At 43.5% G+C, this 17,041-nt stretch overlaps 1 protein-coding gene and 1 long non-coding RNA gene across 2 annotated transcripts in view; one reads left to right on the forward strand and one right to left on the reverse strand.

The window, feature by feature from the left end:
• Window positions 1-9,836: 9,836 nt before the first annotated feature.
• LOC309530229 lies at window positions 9,837-11,121 on the forward strand. Its single transcript, XR_014218704.1, has 2 exons — window positions 9,837-10,068; window positions 11,002-11,121. It is a non-coding gene; the product is annotated as an uncharacterized lncRNA (long non-coding RNA).
• Window positions 11,122-11,479: 358 nt separating this feature from the next.
• Window positions 11,480-17,041, reverse strand: part of UBAC2 (UBA domain containing 2) — a 77,629-nt gene continuing 72,067 nt past the window's right edge. The window contains exons 8-9 of the mRNA XM_082218821.1: window positions 15,991-16,113; window positions 11,480-14,200 (exon numbers count right to left, since the gene is read on the reverse strand). Coding sequence (XP_082074947.1) covers window positions 14,093-14,200; window positions 15,991-16,113 — 231 coding nt within the window. The 3' untranslated portion in view covers window positions 11,480-14,092. The remainder of the gene's footprint in view (window positions 14,201-15,990; window positions 16,114-17,041) is intronic.

Genomic DNA, 17,041 nt, shown 5'->3' on the forward strand with positions numbered 1-17,041 from the left:
CCAAGTATAAAAAGTTATCTGTGGAAATTTAAAGACTATCCGTTCAGATTAACACGCAACTCCCTCACCCTGCCGTTGTGACATGTCCAGAAAAGCACAAGCCTTTTAAATTCTGCGTCTGACGGTGCATTCCAGTCAGTGGTAGAACTTGATCTGCAAGGTGTAAGACAGAAGGTGGAAGACTTGGGAGACAAGGTTTCAAGTCCCCCATGAAACTTGGCGAGGCAGCCGGCTGGGGCTCCTGGGAGGAGCAGCAGATCTGAGCCCCCAAGGAATTTGCCACCTGCTGCCTCCTGCCCTTGTCCCCTATCCCCCCTCCACCTCCGCCACAGACACACACCTCCACCTGCTCCTCTCTGGCCTTTTTCCTCCCCCTTTCTCTGGGGCATCTCCAGGCCACTTCCAGTCAAGTCAGGTGGTGTAAGCGACATAAGGAACAATGACGCATTTTCTATTTTGCCTCAAGCGACAAAACGTCCTGCGCCAGCCCTGCTCAGAGGATTGTTGTGAGGATAACATGGGGAAGAGGAGAACTATGAATGCCACCTTGAGTTCCTTGTAGGAAATAAATACAATAATAAATGAATAGGAATATTAATAAGAAGCCTATCCCCCAGCCTCTTAAAAAGCAGAGACATCACCTTGCCGACAAAGGTCCGTATAGTTAAAGCTATGGTTTTCCCAGTAGTGATGCACGGAAGTGAGAGCTGGACCATAAAGAAGGCTGATCGCCGAAGAATTGATGCTTTTGAATTATGGTGCTAGAGGAGACTCTTGAGAGTCCCATGGACTGCAAGAAGATCAAACCTCTCCATTCTTAAGGAAATCAGCCCTGAGTGCTCACTGGAAGGACAGATCCTGAAGCTGAGGCTCCAATACTTTGGCCACCTCATGAGAAGAGAAGACTCCCTGGAAGAGACCCTGATGATGGGAAAGATGGAGGGCACAAGGAGAAGGGGACGATAGAGGACGAAATGGTTGGACAGTGTTTTCGAAGCTACCAGCATGAGTTTGACCAAACTGCGGGAGGCAGTGGAAGACAGGAGTGCCTGGCGTGCTCTGGTCCATGGAGTCACGAAGAGTCAGACACGACTAAACAACAACAAATCCCCCAGCTTGCCTTGATGTAAGGATTAGAGAGCTGTGGGATACTTATCAAACTCAGAACACTTATTTTAATAAAACTTTCAGATTAATTGACAGAGGTTCATATTTGTAAATTAGTATCCGACCTGTAGAACTCTGAAAAAAGATTCAATTGATTTACTGCTTTCTGCTTTTTTCTGTCTTTCTATCTGCCCAGGTTCACGGCAGTGTGCCAAAACAAACACTGAGCTATCAGACATCAGCTTGGTGCCTTCTTCAGCTCAGCAAGCCCTAAGGCTGACCCTAATAATTAATCTGCTTTTTAATAACCGTATCTTTCCCTTTCCAGTAGATGTAACTGGCCATTCAACACTGCACACCTGGCAGTATGGATAAAAGAGCAGGTCATCTACCTTCATTGTAAATTACAGTGATGGGAGAAAGAATGAATCACGCTTCTTATTTTGATGGCCATTTCTGTGGTTCACTGAACAGCTGCCCTGAGATTTTGTCCTCTTGTAATTAATTAATTGTTCTGGACTGGTATCCCATTTCATTCCAATACAGTTTTATAAATTACCGTATTTTTTGCTCTATAAGACTCACTTTTTCTCTCCTAAAAAGTAAGGGGAAATGTGTGTGCGTCTTATGGAGCGAATGCAGGCTGCGCAGCTATCCCAGAAGCCAGGAACAGCAAAAGGGATTGGTGCTTTCGCTGCGCAGTGATCCCTCTTGCTGTTCTGGCTTCTGGGATTCAGAATAATTTTTTTCTTATTTTCCTCCCCCCAAAACTAGGTGCGTCTTATGGTCTGGTGCGTCTTATAGAGCGAAAAATACGGTATTTGCTGTTAGAAAGTGATCCTCTTAAAAGTGTGACTTCTGCACACACCCACTCTCCATTTTGAAGAGAGAAAATTAAAATATAGAGCCATTTCCCCAGCTCCCTTATTTAAGAAAACCTGGATAAGCACCACGCAGGGGAAATCATAAATGCCTGCCATTAGAGACAAAGTAAGAAATGGATTTATGAAAGTATGACGGAGCCTCCTGCCATGAGCACTGATCAGGAAAGCTCTGATGTGCATTATGTTTTCAGTTTGTAAATTAAGTATACTTAACATTTATAGACTCTGACTGCACATGAGACCGTTTTATGATTCTTAAGGTGGAATGGTTCCTTGCTCTCCCTCCTGCACTGCTCTGATAAACCAAAACACATTTCTAATAAACAGGCAGAGAGATTAAAAATAAAGCCACCACTTTTTTTTGTAAGGCGCGCTCCAGACTCATTATAAAAGTTTATCGCCTAAGTAAAGCTGCACTCTTAAAACATTTAAAACCTGCTATGTAAGAGAAGCAATAATTCTGCCCTGACATGACTTGCCCATGGTATCAGTCTGTGATGTACACTAAGAGCTTTATTTTAAGGAAATCAGCACATAAAAAGTGCATTTGTTCTGAGAACTTCTGAGAACTTCAGACTGAAACACAAAACAAACAGTCCATGGGGATGCATACCCATTTAAAAGGCTCAGTGCCTATATGGGCTACAGCCCTGCATGCAGTTAAAACCTCTTATATCCTGTTTATTTCAGTGCAGTTTATAATACAATCCTTTACAGAGTTGCCTGGGAGTACGTTTTGCTCAGTTTGTAGGGACTTTCTTCCAAGCGAACATGTATAGACTCATACTATTGAGCAACCAACCTTAGTCTATGCACCACAGGTATTGACTTTGTATTGAATTTATGCCCAACAGATCACATATACTCCATCTCTTTGCTAGAGACAACCCCCCATTTTCTGGTACTAGCCCCTAGTAAAATAATGTGCCTATTTAGCAGAAATAGCAGAGGTGCCTTTTTAAAATGTCATACATACTGCGTATCTGTATGTTTACCATTTTGAGTTAATAGCAGCTGAGGGAATGACAGGATAACAAAGCATATGAGGAAAACAATACAGGGAACAGTTAGCACCCACCCACACGAATTTCCACCCAGGGTTGGGATGGTGAGCAAACAAGCAATAATAATAATAATAATAATAATAATAATAATAATAATACAGTGCTTTTTTTCAGCTGGAACTCAGTTCCGGCCATCTCTGGTGGACGCCATTGTCATTATTAGAGAATAAGGGAGGCACTCATGGTGAGTTCCAGCACCTCTTTTTCTAGAAAAAGAGCACTGTTACTTTAGATAAACTTTTTGCCTAAAGGTCACACAGTAAATTCATGCATAAGATGACTTTTGGGTTTTCCTAGTTCATATTCTCTTATCGGTTGCACCGCAGTCTCAGCCTCCAGCCTCCTCAGCAAGGGAAAGTACACAAGCCTGCTTGCCTCAGAGGGGTTTTCCACAAAAGCAGTGTAGCAGGAGGAGGGCTATTCCCACAGAGCAGTTTCTCGTGAGCATGGTCAGCCGCAGCAGTGAGACAGCACAACAGAGAGGATGAATGACGCCAGCTTTGTGAATAGCAGCACAAGAGACGAGGATATTTAGCCTGTTTAAGAATTGCTCTCTATAGCCTTTGAGGAAAACGATGCTATGAGAGCGCATGAGGCCAGGGAATGTTGGGTCTTTGGGGGAGAATGTTTTAAGAGAGAGAGAGAGAGCAAAGTAATGTCTGTGTGTCTTGGGAAGAGAGGGAGGGAAAGGGAAAGAGATACGAGATGCTTTTTTTTTTTTTAATGCATCCACAGAGGCTAACGTTTTGACAAAAATGTTAATAGGCAATAATCAATAGGATGAAACTTTTCCTCGCTGGGGAAAGCTGCATCTGTTGCTTTCTGTGAGCTGCACTAGATACTGTCTCGGTAGACATGTGGCTTTTTAACATTTAAAAGTAAAGGTAAAGGGACCCCTGACCATTAGGTCCAGTTGGGACCGACTCTGGGGTTGCAGCGCTCATCTCGCTTTATTGGCCGAGGGAGCCGGCGTACAGCTTCCGGGTCATGTGGCCAGCACGACTAACCGCTTCTGGCGAACCAGAGCAGCGCACGGAAACGCCGTTTACCTTCCCATCAGAGCGGTACCTATTTATCTACTTGCACTTTGATATGCTTTCGAACTGCTAGGTTGGCAGGAGCAGGGACCGAACAACTGAAGCTCAACCCGTCGCGGGGATTCGAACCACCAACCTTCCGATCGGCAAGCCCTAGGCTCTGTGATTTAACCCACTTAGGAAGCAGCTAACAGTTTCTAAGTGCTGTACAGACATTAAAAGACAGGGAAAGTCCCTGCCGCCCCCTGCCCACAGGCTCACCATTTAATACAAAGTGGGGGATGCAATGCAGAAGGAAAATAAAAACAAGCCCGGGAGCAGCTCCACCTTCACATTGGTCTCCTGCTTGCCATATGATGCAGTTCCTCAGTCTCCCCAGGGTAACTTGCAGTCCATTGCTATTTACTCCAGTTCAGTGGTAAAATGTGGGGTTTCCAACGGAAAGCATTGGGGGGGGGGACGAAAAACCCGCTTGGACACAGAGCTTTAACATGCAGCCCTGTGCCAAGGTAACGTAGGAGAGGGGGCCCTGGAATAGGTTGATTTCAGTGAGGCTCTCCCCTCCTTCCTTGGGCTTGTCCTCTGCCTGCAAGCCAAATTCTGTATAGCAAATTCCTCCACCACTTCGCCACAATACAGTATCTGTAAAATACACAGCACCATTCTCACCAGCAGCCTCTGAATATCTGGGAGGAGAGGGCAAGGTTTCCTAGGCAGATTAAAGCCCCAGCACCTCTTTCTTTCTTTCTTTCTTTCTTTCTTTCTTTCTTTCTTTCTTTCTTTCTTTCTTTCTGGGACACAGGTGGCACTGTGGGTTAAACCACAGAGCCTAGGACTTGCCGATCAGAAGGTTGGTTCAAATCCCCGCGACAGGGTGAGCTCCCATTGTTCAGTCCCTGCTCCTGCCTACCTAGCAGTTTGAAAACATGTCAAAGTGCAAGTGGATAAATAGGTACCACTCTGGCGGGAAGGTAAACGGTGCTTCTGTGCGCTGCTCCGATTTGCCAGAAGTGGCTTAGTCATGCTGGCCACATGACCCAGAAGCTGTACACCGACTCCCTCGGCCAATAACACGAGATGAGTGCCGCAACCCGAGTCGGCCACAACTGGACCTAATGGTCAGGGGTCCCTTTACCTTTACCTCTTTTTCTTATACAAATTATCCCTGCAATTGTGTCTGTAGACATATGGCGCAATGAGTCAGTGCATCTGGCTGTTAATAACTAGAAGGCTGTTGGTTCGAGCCCACCTAGGGACAGCTATGGGCAGGATTCTTGTGTTGATAGATTATGACTAGATCATCCTCACAGTCCCTTCCAACTCTACAATTCTATGATTTAGCCATTAAATTCAGAAGACTGCTCACTGAAAGACTGGAGCCATACTCCACCAACCAAGGGGAAGAGAAGCCACGAGACGAGTTATCTAAGGATTAGAAGCTATATTTAGTTCCTCTCTTTTTTTCTTCTAAGGCAGGGCTGAGTCACACTGCACTGGGCTTGAGCTGATATAAGGGCTTTCTGTATCCAAGGCGTAGTTTGTGCACAAACCTGCAACAAGCTTCATGTGATTTCTTCTGTTTATGTCCAGACTGTGGAGCTCCCTGGGTAACCTTGAGACAGTCACTAGCTCAAAGGTGCCTGATCTCATACGCCGGAGTTGTGAAGAAGAAAAATGCTGTGTGCCTATATGAAACAATACACTACCCTGAACTCTTTAGGATAAAAAATGCAAATCAGTCTATCAATCTCGACTTTTCAGTAGGTACTCACTTTTGACTATTCCATCCCAGCCACTCTTTGGGGGCCTCTGTAAAAAATGTTGGCATGCACTGAAAGAAAACAACACCTAGGATCTATGAAGTTGCAACTACTTTAATGCATGTAGAGAATCAAATGCCATTCTCTCCACAGGTCCTTAAGTTATCCATAGTTGTCCTCAAGGTAAATGAAAAGGTAGCAAGCTTCTCTTGTGCTGCTGTAGGAATTTGTGAAATGCTGACCTCTAGTGGCATTGAAGGAAATTTGATGTGTTGGTCTCTGGCTTTGTACTGGCAACGCAGTGAATATTCTAAATTAGTGTATGGTTTGCCCTTTATTATGCTTTCGGATATTTAAGGACTTGTTATATGCTGAATGGTGGATAAAATAACTTGCATCATATTGACTCTGCTGTTACAGCAGCTGAATCTCAAGGGCTGCCCACAGAATTTCCTAGTCCTGTTGTGTTGGATGACTTTCAGTTGGTAAGGCTCGATGATGAAGGTTCTTGGATTGGTCAGGGTGACTGCTTGTGCTCTGGACCCTTGCCCCCCTTGGCTGATAAAAATTAGCAGGGAGGGGACAGTTGGCTGGGCTAGGGAGGTGATTAATGCCTCCTTGCGAGGAGGAGTGGTCAGTGCCTGCTTAAAGGAGGCAGTGGTAAAAGCCTCCCTGGATTTGGAAAATCTAAGTAACTTTCTCCCTTTCTTGGACAAGATTCTTGAGTGGGTAGTTGTGGACGAGATCTAGGCTCTCTTGTAGGAAACTGATTTTCTAAATAATAATAATAATAATAATAATAATAATAATAATAATAATAATAATAATAATAATAATAATATATTTATACCCCGCCCATCTGACTGAGTTTCCCCAGCCACTCTGGGTGGCTTCCAATCAAGTGTTAAAAACAATACAGCATTAAATATTAAAAACTTCCCTAAACAGGGCTGCCTTCAGATGTCTTTTAAAGAGAAGATAGCTGCTTATTTCCTTCACATCGGAAGGGAGGGTGCTCCACAGGGCGGGCGCCACTACCAAGAAGGCCCTCTGTCTGGTTCCCTGTAACTTGGCTTCTTGCAGTGAGGGAACCGCCAGAAGGCCCTCGGTGCTGGATCTCAGCGTCCGGGCTGAACGATGGGGGTGGAGACGCTCCTTCAGGTATACAGGACCGAGGCCGTTTAGGGCTTTAAAGGTCAGTACCAACACTTTGAATTGTGCTCGGAAATGTCTATTTCAGTTGGGGTTTCGGCACAGAAACTGTTTCGGTCATGCTGTATGATGACCTCTGTCTAGGAGAGAGACGGGGAAATGTGTCCTTGTTAATTCTCCTTGACCTCTCAGTGGCCTTTGATACCATGGTATCCTTTTGGAGCGACTGTCCGAGTAAGGGATGGGTGGCATTGCTTTGTGGTGGTTTCGGTCCTACTTGGGACGGTCGTTTTTAGAGGCGATGCTTGGGGGGTGCTCTTGGGCCCGGTACAGCCTTCGATGTGGGGTTCCTCAGGGTCTAATTTTATCCCTCATGCTGTTTGACACCTACATGAAACCTCCAAGTGGGGTCATCCAAAGTTTTGGAGTACGTTGTCAGCAATATGCTAAAGACACACAGCCCTACTTTTCCTTTACATCTACAGGTGTGGCAGTGGAGGTGCTGGACAATTGTCTTGCCTCAGTAAAGGACTGGATGAGAGCAATCAAACTGAAGCTCAACCGAGATGAGACTGAGACACTGTTGGTGGGCGGTTCCCTAGACTGAACAGATTGGAAATGGCCTCTCTTGATGGGGTTACACACCCTCTGAAGGAGCAGGTACACAGCTTGGGGGGGGGGTTCATTGCTGTTGCTGGAGACTCAGGTGGCCTCTCAGTGGTGTTCCATCAGTTTTGTGTGGTGGCCCAGCTTTGCCCCTCTCTGGACAGGAATAGCCTAATTTCTGTCATCTATGGTCTGTTAACCTCTAGATTAGATTACTGCAATGTGTTAGACGTGGGGCTACCTCTGATGACAGTTTGGAAACTGCAGCTGGTGCAGAATTCAGCAGCCAGGTTGCTCACCATGAAAATCCCTGAAAATCCCTGAGAAGTAATCGACTATAGAATAACAAAAATAGAAAAATAAACTAAAATTAAGCAAAGACTTTACGAGATGCCGGCTACAAAACTCGTTTCACTGAACTAATCAGTTTCCTTAGAAGGAAATAAAGGAATTATAAGATTTTAAGTGATATCAAACAAGCTCAAGAGCAGGGCTGAAAATGCTTCCTGGAGTTTACAAAAAAGGTATGAAAACCTCAATGACAAGTTTTAAACATAGCCCTTTTTAAGAGAATGCAGCAGTAGTGATAAGAAACTGAGGTTTTAAAGTTTCAAACAAACTCAAAAAACAGGGCAGAAACTCAAAAAAGTTTTAAACATAACCCTATTTAAGAGAACCAAGCAGTAGTAATAAGAAATTGAGGTTTGAAGTTTAAACAAACTCAAAACCTTGACCTATGAAGCCTTAAATGGACGGCAATACCTCAAGAACTGCCCCTCCCCATATGAACCACCCTGGACCCTGCATTCATCATCTGAGCCCATTTTTCATGTGCTTCCTCCATGAGAGGTCTGGAGGGTGGCAACACGAGAACAGGGCTTTTTCTGTGGTGGCTCCTCGCTTGTGGAATGCTCTCCCTAGGGCGGCTTGCCTAGCCCCTTTGTCACATATCTTTAGGCACCACCCCCCTTTTCCCAGGTCTTAAACAATCTATGGCCTTTTAAACTGTGTGCGTGCGTGATGGTTTTATGATGATAAGTATTTTTGTATTTCTATGCCTGTGCTGCTTGGATGAAGGGTGGTAGTAAAGGTAAAGGGACCCCTGACCATTAGATCCAGTCGTGACCGACTCTGGGGTTGCGGCGCTCATCTCGCTTTACTGGCCGAGGGAGCTGGCGTACAGCTTCCAGGTCCTGTGGCCAGCATGACTAAGCCGCTTCTGGCGAACCAGAGCAGCGCACGGAAACGCCGTTTACCTTCCTGCCGGAGTGGTACTATTTATCTACTTGCACTTTGATGTGCTTTCGAACTGCTAGGTTGGCAGGAGCTGGGACTGAACAATGGGAGCTCACCCCGTCGTGGGGATTCGAACTGCCGACCTTCCGATCAGCAAGTCCTAGGCTCTGTGGTTTAACCCACAGCGCCACCCGCGTCCTGGGTGGTATATTAATTTAATAAATAAAAACAATAATTGTTAGACCAAGCTGTGGGAGGGGAGGTTTGGACGAGCTGGGAGGAAATAACAAGGGCGGCAGCGGGGGATGGTTTGAAGTGTAAAGACAGGTTTGTCAAGTGTCAAGGGAGGAGGGGTTGGAGGAAGGGGGTTGGCAAAGGAATACATACTGTATACATACACACGTGCGCACACATACACAGGAAATTTGTATTAGCAAATGCTTCAGTCTTATTACACTTTGGGTTGGTAGGATTTCATGCCATATTTTTTCTCTACTTTTTTTTTTTGAAAGTCTTACTTTGTTAGTACACTGTAACATTGGGGAAAACTCACAACTTTTAAAGTACCCTACTCTTTCCTGTTACCCTGTCATTCTTGTATTTTTTTAAAAAAGCAATAAATGACTATTTAAGTAAGAAAAAAACTCCAATACCATTTACTTTGACACTTTCAGTCAGATCTAGTCCTCAAACACAGTATTTCCCACACCTCCTCATCCTTCAGTCATATATTCTGTATCGCCTTAGAACCAGCCTGCCTTCCTACTTCTTACAGTGGTACCTCGGGTTAAGTACTTAATTCGTTCCGGAGGTCCGTTCTTAACCTGAAACTGTTCTTAACCTGAAGCACCACTTTAGCCAATGGGGCCTCCCGCTGCGCTGCCAGAGCACAATTTCTGTTCTCATCCTGAAGCAAAGTTCTTAACCTGAAGTACTATTTCTGGGTTAGCGGAGTCTGTAACCTGAAGCGTACGTAACCTGTCACATACCTCTTAGTGGCAATCTTGGAGTGAGCGTTACATTCTGAAAAATAAAACAGGATTCTATGCTATTATTGCAATGCGAGTTCCTTTATGAAATATTGTATGCTGATGACAGACCAACGTAGCCAAGTGCATGTAAGAATAAGCTCACAGACGAATCACCACAAGGAGAACTTTGACAATCATCCATAGTTAACTCAAACAATATTCTTCCAAGGCGTCTGTTCACATTTTCAACTGTGAGTCTCTAAAATGTACCCTTCATTTTGTGGAATCTCCTGTTGGTACTGCAGTATACATCGTCTCCTTTTATAATCTTGTTTTCTCATCATTGGTAGTTTATTTAATTTGAATTTAAAAATCAAAGAAACTTAACTGGTGAGAAGATGGGATTCTTTTTCCATTTACAGCCAGATTGCTCCAATATATAGATAATGGGTTATAAGCTTATGGCAGCCGGCAGCTGATTGGCACCCATCAGTAATACGACTTAAGGCATTAGATCTTCTCATACATGCTCAACGTTCTGTGCTTCACTACTAATCCCTATGAAGATGTGGCCTGGGGAAATAAATAGGTTGTTCCCTGAGACATGCCTAGTTAAATTAGCCAACTTACCCATTTTCTTCCTTGGTTTGTACTGGAAATAATCTTTACATATTAGATACGTATGTATGAACAGGTGATTTGGGCATATGCTTCTAAGTAAACCAAACACAAGTATCTCTGAAAATGCTCAGCAGCTCAGATGATGGGTGAGGAAGAGTTCTATCCAGAAGCATAATTCAGACATCAACAGTAGCTATGCAATTTGGATGTGTGCCATTGTGGGTCTAGATGAGTCTTCTGCTGCTTTGGCATTTTCCACTTTTGCTCGTGGCCCCATAAATTAGCAATGGAAAAGGCAACCCTAGGGATTTCTGCCTCGTGGAAAAAGGGCAAATTAAAATTTCTGCATCAGACCCAGTTTTGAGACTCAAGACAAAGAAAGAAAATGCTAAATGTTTACTGCACCCATTAATGACAATTTGAAAAACACATGAAATCCTACTTGTAATGTCCTGTGACCCAATATTTTCATTCATTAATGCATTCATCTACCACCTTTTAACACAAGCATTTCCCAGGTGGTTCATAGGATTCAAACTTGCCCAACTGTATCCCGATTCCAGGCCAAAAGCAAGCAGAGATCAGTGGCCTCACAGTCTGCATTATCCCTATTTGACTAGCATTGTCCTTCAGCCTCACTCCAGGTAACTGGGACTTCCCAAATGGCTCTGTCACTTGCTCAGGTGAGTAGTCCTATTTGCCGAGAGAGTGATTTGGGAGGGCTGTAATTTTCCCCTTTCAATGGACTTCTGGTCCAGCCTAGCAATACATCAATATGGTATTCCTGATAAGTGGAAACAAGTAAGTACCTGCTGTTCAGTATGAAATTCTTACATAGAAATCTGTGGCTGGCTCAGAACATGGCTACTCTATAAAGGTACAATTCACTATTCCTGATTTGGCAAAACAAAACCTCCTGTGAACAGTGTACAGTTACTTCAACTATATATGCTTTTAAACTCTTTTCCCTTGTTTTTTTCATTAAGCATAAGCATTTCACAGTTATGGAATTTGAATGTGTGTGGTAAGTTAAATGAAAAATATGAAACATTTATTTGTTTTATTGCAGTCTCTATTTTTCTTCTTCCCAGAAAGAAAACCAGCTCTAGAAAATATGTGTACAATCTTTTCCTCACTCCCACAGCAAGAGTGAGCGATATTATAGATCAGATTTGATTTGATTTCTGCTCATTCAGAAAGAGAATGTAAGCAAATGTGGGTTAAACTGGAAACAAAGGGTTAAAGAAATGAAACATTGCTTTTTGTTCTTATTGCTTATTCTTCTTTGGTAACTGAAAAAAATCTTCAAATAAAATAATAAAAACATTTTAATCAAGAAATCCCTATAGTGGTCCGTTAAAACCAATTGCCGTACGATAAATTACAAGTAAGATTGTTGATGGTGTTTTCAGTTGATTTTTTTTTCTCACTTGCTTTTACAAATGTTACTTTTGCTATAAATCTTTTTCAGCAAAACACACACCCTAAAAAGTGTGATCCTGAAATTAGATATGCCATAACTACACAGGAGACTGCAAGCAGCAGTCATTGAAACCTGAAAGATCACCAAGATAACGATGTACAGTCGACAAACCGCAGTATTTGAAAAACAAGAGAAACACCATGCAGGCTTATTTGAAAGGAAGGGTGCACGGGCATTCTTTGCTGCTGTTTTCACAGTTTTCATTCTATGCTAACAATTGTAATATTCATATTTTTGTTTAACTGTGACTGTGACTGGGATACAGAAGGCTTTAATTGGCTAAAAGGCTACCCAGAAATATTAATAAATTATGGCTCAAAGTTCTGCATCCAAACCTGATATGATGTGGCTATTATAGGCATTTTTAAAATTATGATTTCAAGAAGATTTGAGAAGGGAAGCAGCATTAGTCACCATGGCATTCAAATAAATTTATTATGGCATAAGCTAGTCTTCAAGGTGGCATGGAACCTTAAAGTCAACAACTTAAAAAGCACTTTTAGATCGAAGCCATGAGTGATCAATCCCAGGCACAGTGAATGTATGAGGCCACCCAAGCAATTTTTTTGCCCACCCCCTCCCCCAAGACTCAAAAAGAAAAGAAAAAAAGTTGACATAGCACTTGAGTGGGCAGAAAGATTTATAACCAGTCCAGCACCTTGATTCAATTTGCCCCTTTCCTCGCAATCAGATCAATCGTTTGTCGAGCATGGAGAGAGCAAAGATTCTCTGCAGTTGATTTGTGCAGGTCAGCCGGGGAGATGGGCGATGTGTACCTATTTATATGTGAGCACGCAGACACACAGGAATGCGGGGTGGTCACAACTACTTCTGCCAAGGGTTGGCTAAGGGTGAATGTAGCCTTCGGGTCAATAAAGGCGATCTGATCTGGATCCATCCCATAGACAGTGTGCATATATGTAGCCTAGGTGTGGACTGATTTGAGCCAAGATTCGCTGCGACTCATACAGAACATACTCTGAATGCTAATACTCAGTCACAGAAAACAAAACAATGCCTTGCAGCATGGACAGAGTTCCTGAGTAATCCCAAGTAGCTCACATCTGTCTGGCATTAGGATGCAAAGATTCCACCTAAACCGCATAAGCTACAGGTGGGCTTTAGCCCTGGTACTTCTTTCTTGGTTAAGATATAGAGCAAAGCACATACCAACATGCGTAGCCTTCAACCTTTCAGACAGGGACTCATCTTTAACCCAGTACATGCCCTCCCTTCTTCTTTCCCTTTTAAAAAGTGACAAGAGGCAACAATAGTTGTGTCTGCTGTGCAACCTATTTTCAGTTAAAACCCACCAGCAGAATACCAATGATACATTATTTCTATCAAGTGTTCTATGCCTGATCCATGTTTTCTTAGAAACCTGAGATATTATGGGGGGAAAATGTGGTGAGTGCAATGTTACCAAACTAGTTCATTTTTATTTCTCCATTCCCATATTTTGAGTGAATTATAACCATTTTTTATTAGATGTATATGGCCAATCTACTGTGACTTGCCAATATTGCTCTTAATTTTTTTAGTATCCCTGTTTAGCTACATGGATGACTTAAAGGTTGAGAAAGGTAGAGTGGAGATTAACATTTTTCAGAAATGTTAACAGACTCCTCTGAACAAGAACATCACAGTCCTTTCTCCCTTTAATGAAATCACATGGCTAAGTAATTCTCCACATTTCTTAGAGCTGTGATGAAGGAGATGAAAGAAATGTTCAAAAACGTTAAAGATTAGAAAAAGGAAAGTGATGAAAGATTGGAAAACCTGTATTTTTTTGCAAAAAGAGCCATAGTACACACTTTTTTTTGTTTCCTCCTGTAGGAATGCTGAAATATTTTCTGCTGATTTTGTGTTGTTGGGTGTGGGGTTTTTTTTGGGGGGGGAGAAACCACAGAATTTGTCAAAATAAATATTGAATACAAGCTATCTGTACGATTGGAAGTACTCTTCAAGTGCAATCTGGCCAGTACAAATCACCATTCAAGAGTCAGGTAATTCCAGTGCCACCCATTATTTCTGCTCTGATATGTCACATGTGAAGAGTCAGCTTATTCTTCTGGATTTAGACATTCAGAAGTCTATCCAGTCAATGGCTGAAGTCTTCTTCTGGGCAGCACACCAAACGTGAAAAGTCAAGTCCTTCGTGCAGGCACTACTCAGTGCTGGAGCAGAAAGTTGGTGGCTACGTTAAGGTCATTATTTGAAGCCCTCAAAGCTTCCAGAGCATCCAGTCGGGAAAATCCCATTTCCATGAGCCGTGCGACCTTGCAGAAAAGGAGAGAGACAAAAAGAGGTCTTTATCTGGAATTTCGGCTAAGCAGCCAAGATAATTGCATGCTTTAAAAAATGGTTAAGAATGGATAAATAGTATAAGATAGGACTTTGGCTGCCTCATGGGAAGAAACCACTCTGTAGCTCCTTGTCCAATGTCCATGCCTGTGTTAAACCAGTTTCTGGAGGCTGATGCTGGGAAAAGGAGGGGTCTTATCTAATGTGATCTGGGGCTTTTCACTGTTAGTAAAAAGGGAAGGGAGGCACTGAGCTGGTTACCACACCACCAGAAAAGTGTGAAAACTCAGCCTTAGTTTTCAGGTCTTTTCTCTTAAGTGCTATGTTCTGAGACAGTGAGACTTTCACAAGGAGTGGTTGCCTCTGCCCACCCTGGTTTAAACTGAAGCTACAGTTCAGGGGTCAGCAAACTTTTTCAGCAGGGGGCCGCTCCACCGTCCCTCAGACCATGTGGTGGGCCAGACTATATTTTGAAAAAATAAAATAAAAAATGAATGAATTCCCATGCCCCACAAATAACCCAGAGATGCATTTTAAATAAAAGGACACATTCTACTCATCTAAAAACATGCTCATTCCTGGACCATCCGCAGGCCGGATTTAGAAGGCGTTTGGGCTGGATTCGGCCCCCGGGCCTTAGGTTGCCTACTCCTGCTATGGTCCTATCAGAGAAGTGTATTGCCTCAAAAAGGGAACATGTGAATTTGGTTTCAGAAATGCACTGTACAAAAATCTTGAAATTGGAGGAAACACTGTTTAAAATAAGGTTATCCACAGCTTGGAATCTACTTCCTTATCACAATAAAGCTGTCATTATCCAAGTTCTCAGTTGGAAGCAAATGTAAAACCATGTTGGACGGTACTATATAAGGACTCACCGAATGCCTTTTCTCTTTTAAAAAATGTGTCATGGGTGTGCTACCTGTATTTCCAAAGAACATTTAATGAGGCCCTTAACTAAACCCGCTGTAAACAAAGTTGTCATTCTAACACACACTGTTCCAGCTCCAATGCTCATAACAAAAGGAAGAAGGGCCATTGGCTTTTGATGCACTGTGTGCATTTAATCGCAGTTATTCAGGGAGTGCTGCTGCTGTTAAGATCTAGATGTGCCTGCTGCTTTGCATGGTGGAATGGACATGTTTAAACCAGAAAACACATTTCTAAATGAATCAACATTTCCAGACTGATGGCATGAGTACTTTTAAAGAACAGAGAATGATCAGTATTTGTCACAGTCCTGATTTTCATTTTTTCTTACGCAGTTATAGAAATGAATCAGAGAGACAGGTGAGTCAGGGAACCCCCACACCAGCTCATCAACTGCCATTTGGTTCCTGGCCTGATTTTCTTTCCACCAATGGTCACCCACCAAGCAGTGAGCCCGCCCACCCCACCCCACCCCACCATCCATGGTCTCCGCTGGGTCCAAGTGCTACTTGGCTCCCACTCCTCCTAAAATTGTCTCATGCACTTCCAATCTTTGGCCTGTACACTTTCAAGTCTATCTAATGCTTGTAAGAAAGGAAAGAAAGGCCATTGTACCATTTGTTGTTCAGCTGTGTGTGTGGCTGACGGGAACCACAGTGGGAACAGACAATGCAAAATTCCCATGATCAACTTTCTATTCTCCGATTGGGTACTCCACGGTGCTAGGAAGGGAGCATGGAACGCTATGGAAGTGACCTTAATTAAGCAGAATTGTGTAATACGCCACATAACCATGTTGGCTCTCCCCATCACCAGCAAAATCACACATATTTACCTGTTCTTCAGAAACTTCAGCCGGAGGTAGCACCTCATGTTCTGTCTGGTGATTATCCTGATAGTTTGCATTCCGTCGATGGCGTAAAGGAGGAAAGAGACGATTCCAGTTGATCATTCCACCCTGTAAACACATATCCCCAAAATTGCTATTGTTTAAACACAAAACTGACAAAACGACCGTTAGGACTGAAGAGGCAATCAATCTCTGCCACACAAAATGAAGCATTACATGCTTTGAGACCAGGATATTAAAGGACGGCCTCTTTCCATATCAACCTGTCTATACCATGTCATCTTCGTTGGAGGCCCCACTATGCGTCCCACTAGATCAGGGGTCAGCAAACTTTTTCAGCAGGGGTCCAGTACACTGTCCCTCAGACCTGGTGGGTGGGTCGGACTATGGGGGGGGGGAGGAGAACGAATTCCTATGCCCCACAAATAACCCAGAGATGCCTTTTAAATAAAAGCACACATTCTACTCATGTAAAAACACCAGGAGGCCCCACAAATAACCCAGAGATGCATCTACTCATGTACTCAGGTTTTTTGATGTTTTACATGTGTTTATGGATATTGTCAGGGGACTGCCATCGAAACAGGGGAGGAAGCCGGGGGCTACAGAGAGCCTCTGGCGCTCCTGAGGAGCAGCGCCTCGTCCGGCGGTAGAGCTCGAAGATGCTACTGAGAGCCCAAGCGCCTCACCTAGCCTGGCTGGCCAGGAGGCAGACATGCCATTTCCGTGACCCAGCTTACGCAGAGGGATGAAACGTAAGGAGTGAAGGTGGAGATTTGGGGTGTCTCTTATGTTGGGGGAGAAACCGGAAGGGGCCACTCCAGGAATCTGCAAGCGACTAAGACGGACATGAACTTTATGTTTTTGCACTGTGTACAGTTTGCATCAATAAAACCTGCAAAAGACATGTTGGAGTCCTGCCTGGTTACTCACGAACAACCACCACTAGCACCTGACAGATATCTTTGTTGATTTTTATTGGTGTATATTGTATTCTGTCTTGCTATATTTTTATGAATGCGTGGATTAGAAATTC

The sequence above is a fragment of the Podarcis vaucheri genome (assembly GCF_965113315.1).
Source record: "Podarcis vaucheri genome assembly, chromosome: 4".
NCBI lineage: Eukaryota > Metazoa > Chordata > Lepidosauria > Squamata > Lacertidae > Podarcis > Podarcis vaucheri.